Genomic DNA, 23001 nt, shown 5'->3' on the forward strand with positions numbered 1-23001 from the left:
GATACCTATGCAAACAATATAAAAGTACCCAATCGACACATACATGGGTGTCAGGATAAAACGGGCCAGTGTTAAAATATTACGTAAAACAAATAGGACATAAAAAGATCACTCTCTGCTCTCAAAACATGAAGGTCGTTTCTTCCCCTTCTGGCATACTTGACATACTGCAGACGACCAACACACAAGCCTGTGACGTCAAGCTCAATGACCTCCATTCTCACCACCCCACTTGCGGCAGTCCCCTAATTTATGAGCTCAAACGGGGTGACAGGCTAAAGTCTTGCCTTTCAAAAGAACACTTCACGTAGTCAGCTGCTAAAGCCCTCATTTAAATATACCTGGGCTATCTGCCCTCGTCTCAATACCTCCAGCAATCTCGCTAATCTTACTTATGCCTCTCATGGGCTAAATCCTGGTGCTACAAAACACTAATCATTAAGCGATCGTCACATAGCCATACTAGGCATTTCCAAAATATATTCAATAAACTTTCAATGGTTGGGCTCTCTCATGTCAACTGCAAATTTTACTTCTGCCTCTCATGGGCTCAAAGCTCTTAAATGTTTGGACTCGCTCGCTCTATCAGTGAATCTGGGTGAATTACTGGTCACGACTTGGTCACGACTTGGTCCTAACCATACACATCTACGTCTGCAGAAACAAATGCCTAAATGCGATCTAATCAAAGTACCTATCTGTAGACTAACCTCCTATGACCGAATGAGTTCGATCGGACCCTTACAAAAACACATACGTTAAAATAACGCAATCAAAATGAACTATAACTTCGCTAACAAGGACTCTACAAATAACATCTACCTTAAAGTACGGGGTTCGAGTTTGAGGCCTAGCTCTAAATTACAAGGGAAATTTTCCTACTATCACAAATTTGTTGACTGACGGCCCCCATATTCCTATCTAAATTTAAATGACATGCTTGAAACAGAATTGGAAAGCTCTGACCTTAATTTATCGGGGACATAGCGGAGCGGCCATCCCTGTGGACCACTGGATCTACCACATTCTGATAGACTGCAGAGCTGGCATCAGATACTGTTGACCACTTGGAGACATTCTTGCTTGTGTGGCGTCTCCGTACAGCTCCCTCTGTAGTCGGAAGGTGTCCCCTTCGATGTTGTGCTGATCAGGTGCTCCCAACGTTCCTGGATCGATGCCCGTTGTTGTGTTGGCTTCAGCTCCTGGTTGCGGCTTCTTTGCAATGATGCTGTCAAACACTCGTTCTGACTTGATGCTGGGGTAACTGAAAATAAATTCATATATTACAGACTGTCCAAACTCGATGCCTGTCTCCACTACTAGCGTGTCTCACACGTCACACTGACCAAGTCTCGTTCAGAGTTTTAACCTGGTACACAATAGTTTCTTCACTACACTCAGTCACTGTTCTATCACCCTATCACACGGACAACATATAGTTTCAAAATTCCTAACCTGAGCCAATATTAATTCTAGCCTTTCGTCAGTAATACCTTGACCTCACAGAAATACGAAGCTACTAGTTCATTAGTCTCATATAAGCAGTACCTCATCTCCCCATAGCAGATTCTCACAGGTAAAATCTTAAATTCATCTGAATATTCAAGTTGAGTACTTACTTCCTTGCAGAAATAGCAGTATGGGTAGTCGGTGTAGCTCGAAGACAAAGCGTTGTTCTCAGTACCAACACGCAGTATGACGATTCGTTCACGCAGCCTTTCAGTCCAAGAATGACTCTGATATGCCCTGGCGGCCTTAATTTATAATTCCGGATAGCGTCATCAAGCCGCTTGACTGCGTGCAATCTTAGCGCGCCCGGGAAAATTTCCCGCATTAATTATATCATGAGCTCAAATTAGTGAATGCATTAATTAATGCAGCCCTAATGCCTATCAAAATAAAGCAGAAATAATACAGGTTGCAATTCTTGTCTCAAATCCAATGCAACTCTTCCGTAACCAAAGATATTAATTCATTTCATTCTTCCCTCCTATAATAAGTTTAGCCAGGAACTGGAAAGCGTCCCCACTCTTCATCAAGAGGCTTGGCTTGGGACATAACTCCTTTTAATGAGTTCTGGAGATTTCTCATAATGACGCTCGCGCTCACTTCACATAAGAACGCTTCTTCTGGACCCCTTTATGACATATACTGTAAGACATCGGCTTCGTGGGTGGCCTTGTGTGATTCCAATATCCAATACTCAGATTAATACAATTGTCCCAATGAACAGAATGGTTCAGTAAATTGAAGAAAAGCATTTATGGACTACCGAATTCGAGTAAAGAATGCTTGTGTTGATGCTACAATTAGAAGACTAGATTTTAAGAAATGTGTCAAAGAACCATGTGTGTATGTAAAGGAGTGTTGTATTATTGGCTTGTATGTCGACGACATACTTGTAATAGGTGACAAAGAGGTTGATAAGTTGGTTAAAATATGGTTGGCAGATTAGTTAGAGATTAAAGATCTAGGGAAAGCGACAAACTTACTGTCAATAAAAATAGAACAGACAAAAGAAGGAGTTATGTTGAGTCAAAGTTTGTACATTGACAAATTACTTGCTGATTTTTCCATGAGTGACTGTAAACTGAGTAAGACTATTTTACCAAGCGGGTATTCAGCAGCTGAAAATGATGAGCAGGAATTTGATTGTACCATTTATCGCAGTGCAGTAGGAAGTTTACTATATTTGTCAAATAATACTAGAACAGACATTGCATTTGCAGTACCTAAGTAAAGTTAGTCAAATTTGTCAAAAACCTAAGATTAAAGATTGGAAAAAAGTGAAGCATATTGTAATGGTTATAGAGTTCGCCATGCCAACTTGCTACGTGCCCGGCTCGTCACCGTATTTGGCCCACCCCCTTACTTCAACCTCGCCAATCACGAGCAGCACTTAAGTGCTAGTCCAGCCCCACTCGCTTCCGCTCGCGAGGTTCCTGGAATCATCGAGCATCCGGACTATTCTAGAAGTGCCAGCGCAGGTATATAAGAGAGGAACGACCTACCTGGAGTTAAGGGACGAGCTGACTGTCGTAGCGGAAGGACGTACGTGCCTCTCGCTCCGCTTTCTCTCTCATTGCCAGGCGCTCTGTACTTTTTAAGTATCAGCCAGGCAGTTGTACTTATTAGTACATCTTCGAAAGAGCATTTGAGTATTGGGGAGATAGTAGGTTCGAACCCACTGTCGGCATTCCCGGAGATGGTTTTCCGTGGTTTCCCATTTTCACACCAGGCAAATGCTGGGCTGTGCCTTAATTAAGGTCACGGCCGCTTCCTTCCCACTCCTAGCCCTTTCCTATCCCATCGTCGCCGTAAGACCTATCTGTGTCGGTGCGACGTGAAGCAACCAGCAAAACAAGAGCATTTGTCTCAGCTGAGGTCTTCTCAGTGCTCGCCTCTCTTTCAGGATTTCTATTTCAGGAGGACTACTGCGGACAACAGAGGGCAGTCAGATGGAACCGAGAAAACCCGAAGAGGTCGCGAAGGAGTTCGGGCTCATGGTCCGGAACCTCTTCAGCCGATTTCCACCAGCGACGGAGATCAGCACGGAGCCAGAGACCCCGGCACCCGAGCTGGAGCAGGAGGCGTCGGAGATCGAGGTGGAAACTGAGCCGTACAGGGACGGGTGCGACGCCCCTGACGGCTTCTTCTCCGAGGGCTACTCCAACACGGAGTGCGAGGCGCTGCTGGTGTACTACAGGCCGGGACGCCCTGTATCTTCGGAACGGGGCTCAGTCCTGGACAGAATGCGGCCTCCCTGCCACGGAGGCAGGATCCTATCGACGACCATGACCGTCGAAAGCTTCCTACCAGGAGGCCTCATCATTAGGCACCACGACCAGGAGCGGATGCGCGACGCGGAGAGGGAGCTCTCTACTCTGTTACAGGTCATCCGCCTACCAGTGAGGGACGGCGTGCCAGGGACCAACGCCGACGCCCTCAGGAGGAGGGCCGAGACGGAGACCAGGGAGGCCATCACCAAGACGCCGAGGAGGCTACGACATAGGGCGGTTAACACCGACCTAGTCCAGGCCACACACTCGGCGACCTGCGACGCCAATACGGAGGTGGAGCATGCCGCCCGATGGCGCCGCGACTGTGTGACCCAGGCTGAGCGGCTCGGTACTGCGAAGTGGCGCAGACCGCTCCTCCATGGACTACCTTCACGAAGTGGACGCAAACACAGGCCTACCAGGAACGGCCTGTTACCCGGTCGCAATCCAGGAAAGCGCCCGTGACGGCGGACTGCAGCACGGCTGTGAAGGAGGACGCCCCCTGGCTTTCTGACGCTGCTGTCCAGGCCCAGACTGCCAGCGTGCCTGTCGAGCTGCAGATATCGACGTGCGCCCCACAGGACAGGGAACGCAAGTCGAGTGTTAGCACCGACCGACGCCAACACCGCCAGCCAGGAGAAAGAAGACGGCGACGCAGCGGGACCATACGCTACCCCGAGGTCACCTTTCCGGGAGAAGGGCCACCAGGACGAGGCCTCTCCCCCTGCCGAGAAGAAACCCCCGGGAAGAAGACGATGTCGCCCCAGGACCAGGAGGAAGAAAACGCCGGCCCACCAGGAGAGGGCCGCCCAGCCGCAACCCAGGACTTCTCCCAGGACAGCAGTCTACCGAGGAACAAATCAGGAGAGGACCTCAGCGGGTAGCGGCACTCAGGTGAGATGGAAACGTCCCCCTCAGTAGCTCTTGCAGTATTTCCGCTGTCTGAGGTGGGGCCACCGGTAGGAGAGCTGCGGGCTCCAAGTGAAGTGCAACCGTTGTGGGGGTGACCACCACTACACGGCCTGCGCAACACTTAAGGAGGCACCGGTATGAGCCAACTGCGCGGGGGGCCACCCGGCCTCCCATCGCAGTTGCCCAGTCTACCGGGCCATGGCGCGAGCAGAGAGGAAGGAGGCCCGGCGTCATGACCCACCCCCTTCCAGGAGGCCCCCACCATGCGGGCTTGGCCTCATTCTCCGGGATCGGAGACTGGGTAAGAGGGACCCCAAGGTGGTGGTGCGGTGCGGCAGGCCCTAGTGGTACTCGACGCATGGCTCCACAGCCGGCAAGGCCCGCGCTAGTCAAGGCAGTGCCCAGACGGTCTGATCCCCTGGCAGATGGAACGGCGAGACTATGGTTCATGGCTAGCTCTTCTCAACTAACACAACCACTGGACCTTTTCCAGCCCACATCCTTGCATGTGGTATCACAAGATGCTAGGTTTTACATGTAGGCTATTTCTCTTTTCTGCCTATGTGGTTTTTCCCTGACCCTTCAATACCATACTTCAACACCACCTTACCTAACACAAACTCTTGCCGTGGTAACGTGTCTGACATGGAAACCGGCAGATACTCCTTGTATCACTTCCCACTCTTCCCTGCTATCTCTTTCTTCTTAGACTAATAGCATGTCGAAGGCCATGTAGATTGAGTCGTTGGTCACGCGGGGGGGGGGGGGGCGGTCTTGGGGGCTCCCCCGAAAAAAAGCCTGGAGTTAGTGAGAGTTAGACTGGGTTAGTGAGTGAGTGAGTGAGTGAGTGAGAGTGAGATTGAGGTTGCTGGTGAGAGTTAGCGAAGAGCGCAGTCAGTGAGAGCCTGGGCTGAGGTGTCAGCCTGATGAAGTATCTGTCTGTTGGAGCCGAGGACTCGTTCCTGTTTCCCTGACGTTGTGTGTGTGAGTCTCTTGGGGCAGGCTGCTGGAGAAGAACGTTGGGTGTTCCGGAGCAGCGGTGACGACGGGTGCAGACTGCGAACGGAGTTCGACGGACTGAGTGCAGCTGTTACTATCCCGACCTGTGTGAATTGCCGTGATTATCGAACTAGCGTGATACAGTGCGGACTGACGGCGAAGGAGAGAACGTGTAGCCGTGCGACGTGGAACCTTGTGTGTGAATATAGAACTGTGTAGTGTGAGAACATGAAAAACTAAGAGAGAGAGCGCGAACCGTGTAAATGTGTAACCGTGTACTTGTGTAAGTTGTAAGCTCGGCTATCGTGTGTGTGTGTGTGTGTGTGTGTGTGTGTGTGTGTGTGTGTGTGTGTGTGTGTGTGTGTGAATGCTGGAGACTTGTTGACAAAGAATTTATCAAGCAACAAGCTTAAGAATTTCTATAAGCTTTTAGGTTTGCAATGAGAGGATAATTGATTGAAGTGTAGTATTTTTTTTTTTGAGAAAGGAGGGAGTGTTGGAATGGTGTGGTTTTCTCATAAAAATAAAACGTCATGTATCATAATTATCTTGTATATATCTTAAGGAACACATATAAATTTAGTCGAGTGGTTTTATCTTCGCTTGCTTTGTTTTTTGAACGTTTGAACTGCTTGGTGTGTGTGATGCTCAGTTGTAGTCAACAGCTCGAGTTACCTCTCGATAGTGATAGCGTGCGGACGTGTTGACAATCATTGTGACGAGGTTCAGTGGGAGGTTTGACGTGTGGTATTAAGAGTGTGCGAAGTAGACTATGGCAGCGAACAGTGGGGGTGAGGAAGCTCCTGACCCCTCGAAGTTAGTTGTAGTGCGTGAAGGATTAGTTCGTATGAACCAGGATGTAACAGATGGTTCTAGTGATCACAGTTCTAGTGATAATAGTGATAAAGTGAGTAAAGTGAATAATGAACTGCAACAAGATAATCGTTCAGATAATGTAATTGGTGATCAAGCTCCGAAGTCTGTGACACAAGAAACGTATCCCAGCTCCGATTACGGTCCCTTTATTGTCTTCGTAGAGTCTAATACATCCCAGAACATTGGTAATATGCATCCAATGACATTGGGGCGGTTTTTTAAGAGAATAACATTCCAGGGATTAAATCTGTGGCTCGAAGGGGCAGAAATAGAGTCCAAATTGAATTTGTGTATGCAGTACAATCAAACTCATTTCTCATACATCCTATATTAGCAGAACTTAATGTCAAGGCGTATATACCAAGCTGAAATGTGTTGAGAGTGGGTATTATAAGGGAGTTGAAAAACCCCTATCTGATTCTGCCATCCTCAAACATTTAAAAACTACTGTGACTATAAAATCTGTACAGCGAATTAATCGTAAGATAGTCAGTCAGGAGGGTACCCAGTACGTTCTCACGGGATCCATTAAAGTTGTATTTAGAGCCCAGAACCTACCCCAATACTTCTCACTTTAGGTGGAACCATATACTTTTGCCCCACAAATCTGCAAAATACACTGAAGAAAATGGAAATTGCAACATCATGAAGGCATTGGTCGTTTATGTTGATTTTCAAGATATGGAACGATGCCATGTAGGTATGTAAACGATCAAAGTTTGAGACCCATTGGATTGTTGCTACAGGTCTCCCCACGTGATTGGTCGCGGAAGAATCAACTCCAGTATACGGACTCTGGTGTAGCGTAGTTGACTTGCAGTCTGTGCAGTGAAGTGTTCCCCATCAAACATGCCTCAACGACAGAGACGAGCACGCTATCAACAGCTGTCACCGTTTCAGAGGGCTCGGATAATTGGGCTGTGTGAGGCTGGATTATCGCCAAGGACTGTCTGTGCACATGTTGGCCGACAGGCATCTACGGTACAACGTGTATGGCAGCAGTGGTCAAATGAAGGTACCCACACTCGTAGACCTGGCACAGGCCCAGCGCGACAGACAACTGTAAGAGAGGATCGCCGCATCATTCGGATGGCCCGGATGGAACCCCATGCAACAGCAGCGCAAATTCGAGCAGCTGTTGCACCCCACGTTACACAACAAATAGTTGGTAATCGCCTGCGTGCAGCTGGCTTACGAGCCCGTGTCCCTGCAAAAGGTGTTCCCTTAACCCCACAACAGCGACGTGTAAGGCTGGCCTGGTGTCGAGAAAGATCGACATGGGTCGAGGAATGCCATAGGGTCGTCTTTAGTGATGAATCGCGCTTCTGTCTTGCCCGCAGTGATCGCAGGAATCGTGTGCGCCGACGTACCGGGGAGAGGGGCCGCCCAGATCTTATTGTCGAGAGGCACACAGGGCCAACACCAAGCATTATGGTCTGGGGATCTATTGACTTTAATGTGAAATCATAATTAGTGCTTGTTGAGGGCACTATGACTGCTCGACAGTACGTTGATAGGGCACTCAATCCAGTGTTTTTCCCTATGATGGCGAACATTGCTAATGGGATGTTTCAGCAGGACAATGCCCGGGTTCACACTGCACGCATCTCCAGAGAAGCTCTCCACGACATCACAACCTTAGAATGGCCTGCCAGATACCCGGACCTCAGTCCTATTGAGCACGTGTGGGACATGATGGGTCGACAACTGGCCAACCGTCCTCAGCCACTCACAACTCTGGAACAACTGACCCGTGCAGTACAGCAAGCTTGGGCCGCAATTCCTCAGGAAGCGATCCAGGGCCTTATTGACTCCATGCGTCGACGAATTCATCAATGTACAGCAGCTCGTAGTGGGCACATCGTGTATTGATTGTTGTCCAAACTTGCAGTCAGAAGGACCTGAAAGTGTAATCATTGAAGCACAACTAAACATTCGTCCTGCGTTTCCAGTTGCAGCAATGTAGCACCACTCCTTCTGGCTGTTGCAATTTTCATTTTCTTCAGTGTATGTCATAGATATGGAAATGTAGATAAGCATTGTCGGGTGACGAGTCCTAGGTGTGGGCGTTGCGCTCTACACCATACGACAAAAGACTGTACGGAAACATGCTTTCTATGTGTCCATTGCCAGGGACCGCATTCGACCTTACCCCAGAATGCCCGGCGCAACAGCAACAAGTGCGAATTAAAAGGATAATGAGTACAGATAATCTACCGTTCAAAGAAGCAGTGAAGAAAGTGCAGCCTGCTGACTATAACCCAGCTGTACATTCACAACAATTTCCCCCTTTAACTCGGGAGACATCGCCGCCCACACAAGAGAATCCTAGAAAACGAAAATTCACTCAAGTTATTATGCAAGCACCTAGGCCTGTGCCCCCCTGCCCCCCCGGGATATGACAGGGAAGTGTACTATAACTTGATCAGGACTCAGATTGCACGGGGTGAACTATTCAAGATCATCACATTCTTCCACTATTCCTATTCCGCCACCAGTGGCTGCAATAGACGCAACTGCTACAACTAGTAGTGCCCCAGTGGCACAGCCGATTTCTTCTATTCAACGACAACGAGACCATTTATCAAAACATCACACAGCTCGTTCAGCGCGCACACGCTATTTATCAGTTAAGAGACAGAGTTAACCACTTCTTCCAGTTTTATGATCAGAATAACCCAATGGAATCCTAGGAGTAATGTGAATAAACGACATGAGCTATATACACTGATTCAGGAAACGGTAACACATTTTATTGCTCTACAAGAAACCTGGTTTGAACCTTCACAGAGCATTGCTTATCATAATTATACTGTCGTTCGTAATAACGGGCCAGGATATGGAGGAGTTGCTTTTTTTGGTATACTCTTCCATGACATATAGACCTTTACTGACCATTCAGACAATACCCCAAACGTATGTAATAGGAATTTATTATAAGTACATTTTACTTGTGAATATTTACTGTCCACCGGACGTGTTTATTACCGAAAGGCAATGGGACCAAATTTTTCAACATAATTTACATCACTGCGTAGCCAAGGGAGGGGGGAGGGCAGTGGGCCCGGGCCGTTTCCTGAAACTAGAGCGAGGATCAGCCGTTGTTTTATGTACGGTACGAACAACTTAACAACTTACCCTGAAATGTTAAATTAACATAGCGACAAAAAATCTACTAGCAAGGCTCAATAGGGCCGTACATAATTCTCCATATTTGTACTGCTTGAATGAAAGGAAAACACTGTAATACGCGGGGATATTTCCCAGTAGAGGTCTCAGTATTGGGAATGTAACCGTGTGTTGACAAATGTCAAGACATGATGGAAGGGGCAATTAGCAAGGGATTACTCAGTAGGGGGCCGGAACGTGATCACCGAGATAACGGGGGCCACGGCCATAAACAGTTGAAAGCTTACAACATCGTGTCAGCTCTTGCACATCGGTTCCCGGAAACAACAATATCCTAGAGATCCTCGGGTTTACCGTGGTTGAGAGATGTGCTATGTTTAAGTTGCAGCGTTGGGAAGACTGTGTCAGGATTGTGAGCTGCACTTAGTTCCTCATTTTGTGCCATATAAGTTATTTTTTTAAGAAGGGCCGTTTTATCACCGAGAAGCCAAAACACTGTGCATCCTCGGTAAGTTATGAAAAAGTTTCTTTTAAATTCTAACAGAAGCAAGACAATCGCGGATGCGTGTCTAAGTTCGATAGGTAGGCCTATATATTTTGTCAAATGCCGGGGAACTGAGTGGAACCTCAAATGGCACCATAAAGACTATTTTGTAATTGGCGGGCGTGATAACTGTTCCCATTGTTCCATCTTCTCATCAGGACGGCCCAGGCTTGAATCGCAGTCAATGGATGAAACATATTTGAAATGGGAAGTCAGGTTCTATTGATACGGATTCTACTTAAAACACTAGATCCCGTCCCTTACCTTTCTTTATAGTTTTGAGCCTTAACCGCATCAATTATGGTGGTGTATTTTGAGTATCCAATTTTTCTTCGGGTTTACCTTGACCTTAAATGGTGAATGGATGCAGTAGCTTACCCACAAAATAATTTCAGAGGGTGGGGTGTAAGTCCAGGCCAGTAGCGTGGATACAACTTTTCCTTGGAAGGGGTTGTGAAAAGATTTTTAAATTTTTATTTAGAATTTGCTTTACGACGCACCGTAGGTCTTATGGCACGATGCGAAAGGAAAGGGATAAGAGTGGGAAGGAAGCGGCCGTGGCCTTAATTAAGGTACAGCCCTAGCATTTACCTGGTGTGAAAATGGGAAACCACGGAGAACCATCTTTAGGGCTGGCGGCAGTGGGGTTTGAACCCACTATCTCCCGGATGTAAGCACACAGCTGTGCGCCCCTAACCGCACGGCTAACTCGCCCGGTGGATATAAAAAGGAAACCGGTCCTACCGATTGCGGTGACGGAACTTTAGTAGGTATTGATGGTTTTGATTGTTACCATGTTCTAAAGGATTGTTGGAAATTCTGCTGTGTGTGACGGTTATTGCGACGTTGCTGGTGGTAGGAGGTATAGGAAAGAACCCGGGTCCAAATCAGGGACCATTCGGTTGGGAGGAGCTTGAAGAGATCAAGAGAGTGGTGAAGGATGTAAGAAAAGGAGAAGAAATAAAGGAAATGTTGCAGGAACACCGGGCAACCCAAATTAAGGAGATGAAGGACTTGAAAATTTTTATAAAAGAAGAAACTGGAGGAGTAAATGACAAGTAAGTGGAGATAGAATATGAGGTAGGGAGTTTGAAAAAGAAGGTGTTGATACTGGAAGAAGAATTGACAGCAATGAAGAGAGAAGTGAGGCGAAAGAGGAACGAATCAGCAAGAAAACATTTGTTTGTGTACGGTGTACCAGAGAAAGGAGTAGAATCAAAAGTTGAATTAGTATTGAAAGTTGTGAACATAGTTTCGAATAAGATAAAGATGAACTTCTCTGAAGTAGATATAGATGATATACATAGAGTCGGAAGGAACAAGGGTCATCGGCCGGTGAAGATTAGATTAATTTCAACCCTGGTGGACTACATAATTCTGAGGAATGCCGGAAATTTGAAGGATCGAACTTTTATTTGAAGGCTAAGACAGAGAAAGAAGACAGGTTGCGGCTGGAGATCTTAAAACGGCACATGTGGCGGGCTAGAGAGCAGGGATTTCGAGCCAAGATAGTGGGGAGGTGTTTGGTGACTTCAGGTAGAAATTGGTCCCGATCGTGGACACAGGTGGAACTGCTGAGGATAGAAAAATGCGAGGAGGAAATGAGTTGCAGAATTCGAGAGCAGGATGTCATCAATGGGAAGAAGTAAGAGAGAAGACGGGACTGTGGTGTCTGCGGTCAGATGAAGGGGACAGCAGAGACCTTGGTGAGTCAGAACAACGCAGGAAGGACTGAATCAACAAATATGACACGAGAACGAGGTGAAGTGAATTTAGGTAGTGAAGAGGTGATGGGAGGAAAAAGGAGTCAGGGTAGTAACTCAACCTCCCCGAATATGAGAAATGTAGGAAGAAACTCGGAGAGAAATTAGGCGTTAAATAAGGGGAGATCGTTAAGTTTAAAAGATCTATGGGGAGGAAAAAAAGGCTGTGGCACGGGAAAGGGGAAGGAGGAGGAGAAGAAAGGAAGGGAAGTGGAGAGGGATGGGGAGGAGCCACAAGGAAGAATTACGCGAAGTAAGGGGGAAATAGTGAATCACATAAGCATAGAGAGGGAGGGGAGGAAATAAATAACTAGAGATGGTGATAGGGGTGCTGAATATTGAGGGGATGATGGAGAAGTTAGGGAATAGGGAAATTGTGGATTTAGTGAAAGAATTTGAGAACATTGACTTAGTGGAGGCGTGGCTAGGAAAATGGGTTGAAATTAAATGGGATGGTATAGAGTAGTTAGTGAACGTGTTAAGGAAAAAAATAGGGAAGAGGAGCTGAAACCTAGGGGGCATAGTAGTTTTTAATAAGAAACGAGCTAGCTGAAAGGGTGGATATGTTACAGAGTGGTGTTGATGGGGTAGTGTGGCTGAGAGTAAAAATAGGGAAGGGGGCATCGGAAGCAGTTTTTTTGTCTGGACCTGCTTTATAACCATCCGTGCGATTCAGTTTATGCAAATAAACAATTCTTTCATTGTGCAAGAGTGCCCACTTCGTGCATTTGACGGTGGTCTGAAGACTCTACACCAAGTGACACCATGTGCTCTGGAATGGTTGTCAAATTTGGATATTTCCATTTGATTATTTGTAAACTTTTGTGTACTTGTACAACCATTCGATATATATATAACAATTCTTTGACGAACTGATTGAAGAAATAAACAGAATTAAAGGACTGTATGTAGGAAATGGGGTGAATTTATTGGGGGATTAGAATGCGAGAGTGAGCAATAGAATATCGGTGTACGGGAAAGAAGTAAAACCAGACGGGGGCTGCAAAGAAGGAGTAAGGATAATGGTGTAAATAGTTATGGAGAAAGGTTATTAGAGTTGTGTGCTATAGAACAATTATTTATTTTAAATTGGTGGATGAAGGGGGATAGTATGGGAGATTTGACGTATATTGCAACAAATAGAGGGAGTGTAGTGGATATAGGAATAAGCTCAGAGATAGCGTTAAAGAGAATAATTTTTGAGGTGTTAGGATGTGGGTTAACGAAAGATATGCCTATTGAAATAAAACTGAGAACTGTGGTTGAAGAGGAGAAGGGCAAGATGGAGAAAAGTAGGGAGAGACATAGTAATTGAAAATGGAAGTACGTTTGGGATGATATTGTGAAAGAGAAATTGAGATGGGATTTGAAAGTGGAGGGAGAAATATTAAGAATAGGAATTGAAAGGGCGGCGGAAGGAAATGACGTGGATAGGTTGCAAGAATTAATAGAATTGTATGGAGGGTGGTGAAGAAGGTGAGAAAAAGGGTAGAGGGAATAAACAATAAAATGTATGGATGGTTTGACGATCAAGGTAAAAATCCCTAGGCCTAGGCGGGAATCGAACCTACGGTTATAAGCCAAGATCGAATCTGCCAAGTTGTAGAAAACGTCGTGGTAACGGAATTTTGTCCCTCAGAAGTTCTTTAACGTGTTAGTGGCAATAGTAGTGGGCTAGGTTCGATTTCTCTTGGCTCTGCTACGAAACTTAGTACGAGCGGTAACGTGGACTTTGCCTACCAAGCGAATGCTGCCCCGTCGGAGGAGAAGGCGGCGGCTTACACATGACTAAATCCAGTTAAGATAATACTAGTCAGGTTAGAGAACATTCAAAATTCAGCGACAAAACAAGTGCACGTGGTTAGGACATGTCATGATAACAGCAGTGAGAAGAGCCGCGGCAAAAATCAAGTGCACGTGGTTAGGACCTGTCAAGATAGCAGCTGACACTTTTTAAATTCCGCGCCCCTACTTCGTTAAGGGGGCAGCAATGTAGTTAGTGTCTGTCAAGATGATGGCAGCTGTGAGGTTAGCCTCGTTCACTTGATCTAAATCCAGGTCAAAACAAGTGCACATGGTTAGCACCTGTCATCTTGACAGCTGTCACTTTTTCAAAATTCTGCGCCCCTGCGTAGTTAAGATGGCAGCGGTAAGGTCAGGCCCTGTAAATATGGCAGCAGTGAGGTTAGCCGCGTTCACTCGTTCAACAAGTGCACCTGGTTAGAACCTGTCATCTTGATCACTGTTAAAAGCACGTGGATTTCAAATTCCGCGCCCCTTATATGCTTAAGGTGGCAAGAGCGAGGTTAGGGTCCGTCAAGATGGCAGCAGTGAGGTTAGCGACGTTTACTTGTACAACAAGTGCACGTGGTTAGGACCTATCAAGATGACAGCTGTCAAAAGCACGTGGATTTAAAATTCTGCGCCCTCTACGTCGTTAAGGTGGCAGCAGTGAGGTTAGGATTTGTCAAAATTTTAGTAGTGAGGTTAGCCGCGTTCACTTGTTTAACAAGTGCACGTGGTAAGATCCTGTCACCTTGACAGCTTGAAAGCACGTGGATTTTAAATTCCGCGCCCACGTAGTTAGTGAAGATGGCAGCAGTGATGTTAGGCGTTGTCAAGATGGCAGCAGTGAGATTAGCTACGTTCACTTGTTCAACAAATGCACATTGTTAGGACCTGTCTTCTTGACAGCTGTCAAAAGTACGTAGATTTCACATTCCGTGCCCCTACGTAGTTACGTTGGCAGCAGTGAGGTTAGGTCCTGTCAAGATGGCAGCTTTGTTTACAAACAATAGCACGTAGCCGGTCGCGTGGTCTTGATGTCATGGGGTCAATGACCTTGGTCGGGGCAATGACCTCGAGTGCTGACTCAGCAGGAAAAATGCTGACTCATGATCCAGAACCGGCCTAGTCCTACTACTGATATCATCACTTATTCTATTCTGTAACGTTTGATTAACAATTATTGAAATAAGGGGCGTTCTCTCCTTTGAGTTAACATTGGCCTAGAAGATTTAGTGGTGATAATTCGTGTTCTCATAATTGTTTTCACCACTTCATGGTTGGCTTAGCCTACCGTGTCAACCCTTGGAATTCTCCTCGTTTTAATTTGTGCAAATTACTGAATTAAGGAGTGTTCTCTACTTTGGATTAACACTGGACTAGGCCAGTAAGTTTGACACGCATTGTATGTAAGCTTTGGGAAAGCATTCTTTCTGATTATATTAGACATGTTTGCGAAATTAATAACTGGTTCGATAGAAGGCAGTTCGGTTTTAGGAAAGGTTATTCCACTGAAGCTCAACTTGTAGGATTCCAGCAAGATATAGCAGATATCTTGGATACAGGAGGTCAAATGGACTGTATCGCAATTGACCTGTCTAAAGCATTTGATAGGGTGGATCATGGGAGACTACTGGAAAAAATGAGTGCAATTGGACTAGACAAAAGAGTGACTGAATGGGTTGCTATATTTCTAGAAAATAAATGTCAGAGAATTAGTGTAGGTAAAGCTTTATCTGACCCTGTAATAATTAAGAGGGGAATTCCGCAAGGCAGTATTATTGGACCTTTACATTTTCTTATATATATAAATGATATGAGTAAAGGAGTGGAAGGCTTTTTGCGGATGATGTTATTCTGTATAGAGTAATAAATAAGATACAAGAATGTGAGCAACTGCAATGTGACCTCGAAAATGTTGTGAGATGGACAGCAGGCAATGGTATGTTGATAAACGGGGCTAAAAGTCAGGTTGTGAGTTTCACAAATAGGAAGAGTCCTCTCAGTTTTAATTACTGCGTTGATGGGGTGGAAGTTCCTTTTGGGGATCATTGTAAGTATCTAGGTGTTAATATAAGGAAAGATCTTCATTGGGGTAATCACATAAATGGGATTGTAAATAAAGGGTACAGATCTCTGCACATGGTTATGAGGGTGTTTAGGGGTTGTAGTAAGGATGTAAAGGAGAGGGCATATACGTCTCTGGTAAGACCCCAACTAGAGTATGGTTCCAGTGTATGGGACCCTCACCAGGATTACCTGATTCAAAAATGGAAAAAATCCAAAGAAAAGCACCTCGATTTGTTCTGGGTGATTTCCGACAAAAGAGCAGCGTTACAAAAATGTTGCAAAGTTTGGGCTGGGAAGAACTGGGAGAAAGTAGACGAGCTGCTCGACTGAGTGGTATGTTCCGAGTTGTCAGCGGAGAAATGGCGTGGAATGGCATTAGTAGACGAATAATTTTGAGTGGCGTTTTAAAAGTAGGAAAGATCACAATATGAAGATAAAGTTGGAATACAAGAGGAAAAATTGGGGCAAATATTCTCATATATAAAGGGGAGTTATGGATTGGAATATCGTACCAAGGGAAATGTCCAATAAATTTCCAATGCCATTGAAATCATTTTAGAAAAGGTTAGGAAAACAACATATACGGAATCTGCCACCTGGGCGACTGCCCTAAATGCAGATCAGTATTGATTGATTGATTGATTGATTGATTGATTGATTATCCTTGTTGTTCTTGCATGTTGGTTTAATATTTTCTGTTTAAATTTGACTTGGGCGTGTGACACCGTTGTGGAAATTATGTTGTGGGCCAAAGTGTACTGCGTGCTATTCTTTATGTAACCTGAACCTGTTACTGGGTAACACATTCTGCTCACCACTTTAGACACTGTGTTTATGTGTAACCTATTATAATTTTCCAAGGTCCTGTGTTAATTTAATTCTCTCTTATCTGCACTGTACTGTGTTAATTCATACACCCTCCTTCTGTGTTATCTTTTATTCTTATAACTACTCGTCACAGTGTTTATGTTTTATTCATATTAACCTCAGCACGTTACAACCTATCATTCCAAATTATAATTCATTAAAAACATGTATTATACATTTTAAGATTTTTCATAGCCACTTGTATACATATTGATAGCGTTGGCTACAAGACACGGGTCGTGCAACTGTAAGCTTCTATTCTGGACACAATGGGTTCGAACTTCACTTAGAGCAGCTTTGAAGATAGTTTTCCGTAGATATTAATTTTCACAGGTGGCAGACGTATAGTCGCTCGAAAAAATAATGAACACACAGTATTGTAAGTTCCTTGCATTTAATATTTTAGCAGACTTAATTTTAAATATTATCAACATATTCATCACGTAGTTACAAACCCTGTGGACACCCACATCGAACATTATACCTATAGGTTCAGTTGTTTCCGAGAAAAGTGTACCTGCGAGTAACTTATAAAATATCTTGCGCATTTTCATTTTCTTAGTCACATCTACTACCTGTCCACTCCAGACCTTTGTGTCCCAGAGCAGTCGAAAAACTGTGACGTTAAACGACTAGCCACATAAAAAAATAAGAAATAGAAAACGAGCGATTTGGCCGTGCCGTTAGGGGCGCGCAGCTGTGAGCTTGCATTTGGGAGATAGTGGGTTCAAACCCCACTGTCGGCAGCCCTGAAGATGATTTTCCGTGACTTTCCATTTTCACACCAGGCAAGTGATGGGCCTGTATCTTAATTAAGACCACAGGCGCTTCCTTTCCACTCCTATCCCTTTCCTCTCCCATCGTCGCCGTAAGGCCTATCTGTCGATGCCACGTAAAGCAACTTTTAAAAAAGTGGGAGAAAGAGAGACAAGCATACATAACATAGGAACACATATTTTTTCGTAGTACTGTGCTCAAACATACAACCCACAGGGGTCTCTTCCCGCATCGCGCTCACTTGTTTCTCTCCCTGTCCGCCTTCTGCGTGACGTCATGTGGTATGAGAGCGGTCGCCCGTCCTGCTGACACGTATTACCACTACAGTCTAAAATGGTCATAACTTCTGAACTATTCATGCAAATAATGTCCTGACAAGGTTATTGTAATCCTTATAAAATATTGGTGGAGGTCAAACAATTTATTTTGATGAGGAACTCGAGGATAATATCGAAATATTTACTTAATTTTAAGGAGTTACATTTTTTACCGCGGACTGTAGCATAAAATCGCTTCTAGAGGGCAGCCGGTTGGAAATAGGTATGTGCCATCGCGGACTTTTTTGTAAAGGATTCTATGCTCTACATTTCGTACGCTTTCACTTGGGGTCTATCGTTGATGGTTCACGCAGCGTAAGCCAAGAAAGCAAGTGACCGACCGACCGTCCGACATTTTTGTCTCTTTCTACGTATTTACTGTATATCGGATCACAGATATATAGTAATTTTATAGTGGTTCACTACGTGAACGGTGTTCGTGTTGTCACTATCTGAAGTAGAACCACTGTACTGATTAAAATGCAGTCAACATACTATGGAAACGTGTGTGGCGCTATAAATTGTCGGCACGTAAAAGAACTCCCGTGGGACAAAATTACGGCACCTCGAGTCTCAGAAAATCGTAAATGTTAGTGAGACGTAACACAAATAACATTATTATTATTTCGCATATTATAAAGACAATAACGACAACAACCATCATAGCCAGTTAGTTTGCTACTGTGATGGCATAACAATACTTCCTCGTCAGCAATGCTTGGTTATTGAAACATTTTGTAATAAACTCTTGAATATCTCCATTATTACAGCTCGTATGGTAAAAAGGTGTCAGATATAAATGACTGAATGAAAATCATATTTTCTATAATTATTGTTATGTGCTAATAGCCGGGCTGAGTAGCAACTCAAATGGTAGATCGCTGGCCTTCTTAGCCCAACTTGGCAGGTTCGATCCTGTCTCAGACCGGTGGTGAAGGTGCTCAAAAACATAGTTAGTGGGACGTAAAATCCAATAACATGAACATTATTATGTGCTAATAACTTATATTTCTGAATATATTTGGAAGCTCGTGAAATAATACAGTATCCGTGATCCGATATACAGTAAATACGAAGAAAGAGACAAAAATGTCGTGCGAGAAGAGACCTGTTACTGGATCTCGGTTATTTAAAAAGGGGGCCTCACACATCCCAGTCATGAGTGGTTAAAAAATATAGCCCAGTTCGAAATTTCATTTGTTGTGTTTCACGGTAAGACTGTATCCAGATGCTAAAAAGTGAAAACTCTTACTTCTATTATTAAGTCAAAATTTCCAGTATTCCATGACAAAATAATTTGTTTCTACGTAAGGACCAGGACATTTATTAGGATATGGCATTTTAATGCAAAGAGTAAGGAGCTAGCACTGAGAAAATATGCCAATAAGAAGGCTAAGCTTTGGGCTGGTTCATCAAGTAATTAAGTCTTCTGACACGTACGTTTTAATAATTTAATATAATTCCATAAAGATGTTGATATGATGCATATTTTCCTATGCCATTTAATCTAAATATTTACTTCATCAGGAAATAAATTAATTATTTTGAGTTGCATGGCAATATTTTATTTCTTATCGTATTATATGTCATGTATTTGATAGTTGATGTTCTAACTACTCAGCATGTGACGAAATTTGACGCATTTTCACGTTTTTAAATCTATTGGAAGTGCCGTTACTTATCGAATCGGACTAAACCAGACTATTATTTGATGAAAGATTGAGAATATGTTTCACAGGCACGAAAATTCACAGGCTTGCTGTACTGCGACTGTGTTCCTTACTCGCTATCGTTCATACCGCGTGACGTCAGAGCGCTCCAGCCAATGGAAGCTTCAACCGCCGGAGTAGCCTACCTTATATTCTAGTTACCTTGCATACAACCTGTGTCTGAAAAGTTCGGTGAATGGTCACCTAGTTTGTAAACCGTGCTAGTTTCGTCCGGCTCGGGGATTTTAACCTTAATTGGTTATTTCTACTGGCCCGGGGACTGGGTGTTTGTGTCGTCCTTAAACAGAAAATACAAGACAAACAAAGAAAGAATTAGAAAAATAAAAATATATATCAGTAAAAAGTCTAAAAATATATATTTAAAAAATGTTCGGACGATGCGCTCGCACATGTGCATTGCGAGACATGACGCCAAGTGCCCCCTATCAACACAGTTAAACGGAACTGAACCCTAAAACACATCGCACGGAGTCATTGTGAGGATTCGTATCATTGCACAATGGAGTGCAATATGGGGCAACGCGTTAACAGTAAGTTTTGCTTCCACCTAGGCAAAACGGCAACGGAAACACACGCAATGTTAGTGCAAGTTTACCACGCTCAAGCAGTGAGTAAAAAAGTGCGTTTATGACTGGTTTAAACGCTTTCGAGATTGAAAGGAAAGTGTTGAGGACGAGGCGCGTTCGGGCCGACCAACCACAAGCACATCTCCAGACAACATCGAACGAGTGCGACAGATGCTTGCGAATGATCGGCGACTGTCCTTACGAATGGTAGCTCTGAAAGGCCACCGGTTCGACAATGTAGCTGGTATCCAACAACAGGTGACAAGGGTTCTCCGGGAGATTCCAAAAGAAGTGTTTGCTACCAGCTTCTAGCAGCTTTACAATCGATGTCAAAAGTGTGTTCTACCTAACGGAGAATACTTTGAAGGCCAGTAAAGGAATTTTGTGTGTAACTTACGTTGTCTTTATTTCATGAGACCATTCACCGAACTTTTCAGACACAGGTTGTAGTTTGACACGGTTCCATTTTACACGGTGTATGACACGGTACCTCAAACAAGACAGCCAATGTCTCAGCCCCATAGTGAAGCTAAACTTACAGCAAGTTCAATATTTGTCCGATTGAAGACATTTGTTATTAGGTCAGTTTAGGATAATTTGTAAGTTCAGTGATGTATAGACAGCACGTGTAGAACTGAGATAAACATGGCAAGAGTACCCATTTCTGCTGCTGTCCGCATTCGAATGGTGACTTTCCTGCAAGAAGCATGGCAAAAAGTTGATGTCGCCTCTCGTGTCAGAGTGATGTCTCCAGAGTTTGAAAAAAAATGTTCAGGGAGAAACATACGGTTGCCACGCAGAACAACTCGCAGGGAGGATTGGTATTTGTTGCCTTCAGTACGTCGTAGGTTCTCTTCTATTGCCACCTCGTTCCGTCTGGATATCCGGAGAGCCACCCTAGTGAATATGTAAGATCATGTCTTTTTTTTTCTACTTGCTTTACGTCGCACCGACTCAGATAGGTCTTATGGCGACGATGGGACAGGAAAGGGCTAGGAATGGGAAGGAAGCGGCCGTGGCCTTAATTAAGGTACAGCCCCAGCATTTGCCTGGTGTGAAAATGGAAACCACGGAAAACCATTTTCAGGGCTGCCGACAGTGGAGTTCGAACCTACTATCTCCCGAATACTGGATACTGGCCGCACTTAAGCGACTGCAGCTATCGAGCTCGGTATATGTAAGATCAGATAGAGCGAAGTCGGCTTACGGTGGAGGACTGATATGAAGGAAACCTGTACGGAAAGCTCCTCTTAAGTCACATTATAGGGAATCTCGTATGAAGTGGGCAGCAACTCAGGAACATTGGGCACGTACCCTCTTTTCTGACGAGATCACAGTAAGCTTGCACCCATGCAACAGGAGCATTCGAGTCTGGAGATGATCCAGTGAGAGATGGAACGAACCCTTCATCCTGGAGTGCCATCAGCGGCAGGGGAATTCCGTCATGTTTTGGGGTGGGATCATGTTTTGGTCGACGTAATTTCTTATCCAGGATTACATGACTGGTGTGGTATTATCAAAATATAATTCATCTCTCATATAGGCTATATACAAACCCTGTGGATACACACAGCTACCACATCTGCTCGCCTACAGTACCTTGTTACAAAGAGAAGTATTATTGTGCTTCTCTATAGGTTAACCGGAAATCTCGCTGTCTAGAAGCGAGTGGGATGAGAAGAGGATGAAGTGGAGTTGTTAATTTTCTTTTTGCAGTGCAGCTCATAACACCATTCGTGTTCTCAAGCGAACTAGTACAATATGAGACAAGATATCACAACCGAGCGCGTCACTCCACGCGGACTTGACAAGAAACTGTCATCCAGCATTCTCTGGTTTTCATTGGATACTGTAGGGCTCTTACTGGTGTGGGTTGAGTCAAATAATATTTCCCCCTAGTCTTCTGAAGCTGTTATTGGCACCGCGGATTTGGTCATGCGGTTAGAGTTGCATAGCTGTGAGCGTTCATTCGGGAAATGGTAGGCTCGAATCCCATCGTCGGTAGCCCTGAAGACAATTCCCCGTAATTTTCCGTTTTCACACAGCGCAAATGCTGCGGCTGGACCATAAATGAGGCCACGGCCTCTACTTTCCCATCCTTCCGTCGCCGAAAACTGTTGATGTGTTATTGCGACGTTAAATCACTAGCGAAAAAAACCTGTCATTGGTGCGGCATAGGGCAAGGAATAACAAAGCCGCACGGTAACGTTTACAGAAGCATTATAATACCAGCTATAACTGAAATAATTACCTCCAAGTTGCAGACCCTTGTCAGCCGCTGTTTACGAAGTATTCTTAATATCTACTGGCCGGAAGTAATCTCCAATCACGAACTCTGGAGAAGGACGGGAGAAACCGAGATGACCACACAGATAAAGCGGCGGAAATGGAAATGGATCAGACGTACACTGCGGAAGGGAAGTGAATCCATTGAGAGAGAAGCATTGGAATGGAACCTGCAGTGTGAAAGAAAGACAGAAAGGAAGACCCAAACAAACGTGGCAAAGATTTGTACACATGGAAGCAATGGAAGAACGCAAGGCGTGGAGGGAGGTAAAGAGGCTGGCTGCAGGGTGCGAAATCGCGGGGGGAAGGGAGGGATTTCCCCCCACCGACGATTTTATCTCAAATATCCCCCCCCCACTAAAATTGCCCGGGGGGATTCGTTCTTTATAAAATGACTAGCAGAAGTACCCGTTCTTCGTACGGGTTATAAGAAACTGGCTTTAGTTATTCATACTATCGGTGTGACTGACTTCATTGGATATTTACATAACTGGTGTATTTACTTAAGAACGTAGAAATTATTTGTCATGTTTGAAATTATAGTGTAAGTACACTGCCGCTAGATAGTACCACAAACTATTGAATGTATTTGTTTGATCCG

The 23001-nt window shown here is 44.7% G+C and overlaps 1 protein-coding gene across 1 annotated transcript in view; it reads left to right on the forward strand.

The window, feature by feature from the left end:
- Positions 1-6462: 6462 nt before the first annotated feature.
- LOC137498203 (prolyl 4-hydroxylase subunit alpha-1-like) overlaps positions 6463-23001 on the forward strand; it is a 698966-nt gene continuing 682427 nt past the window's right edge. Inside the window, exons 1-2 of the mRNA XM_068225776.1 lie at positions 6463-6751; positions 11045-11297. Of these exons, the coding sequence (XP_068081877.1) occupies positions 6463-6751; positions 11045-11297 (542 nt within the window). The remainder of the gene's footprint in view (positions 6752-11044; positions 11298-23001) is intronic.

The sequence above is a fragment of the Anabrus simplex genome, chromosome 1, assembly GCF_040414725.1.
Source record: "Anabrus simplex isolate iqAnaSimp1 chromosome 1, ASM4041472v1, whole genome shotgun sequence".
Classification (NCBI taxonomy): Eukaryota; Metazoa; Arthropoda; class Insecta; order Orthoptera; family Tettigoniidae; genus Anabrus; species Anabrus simplex.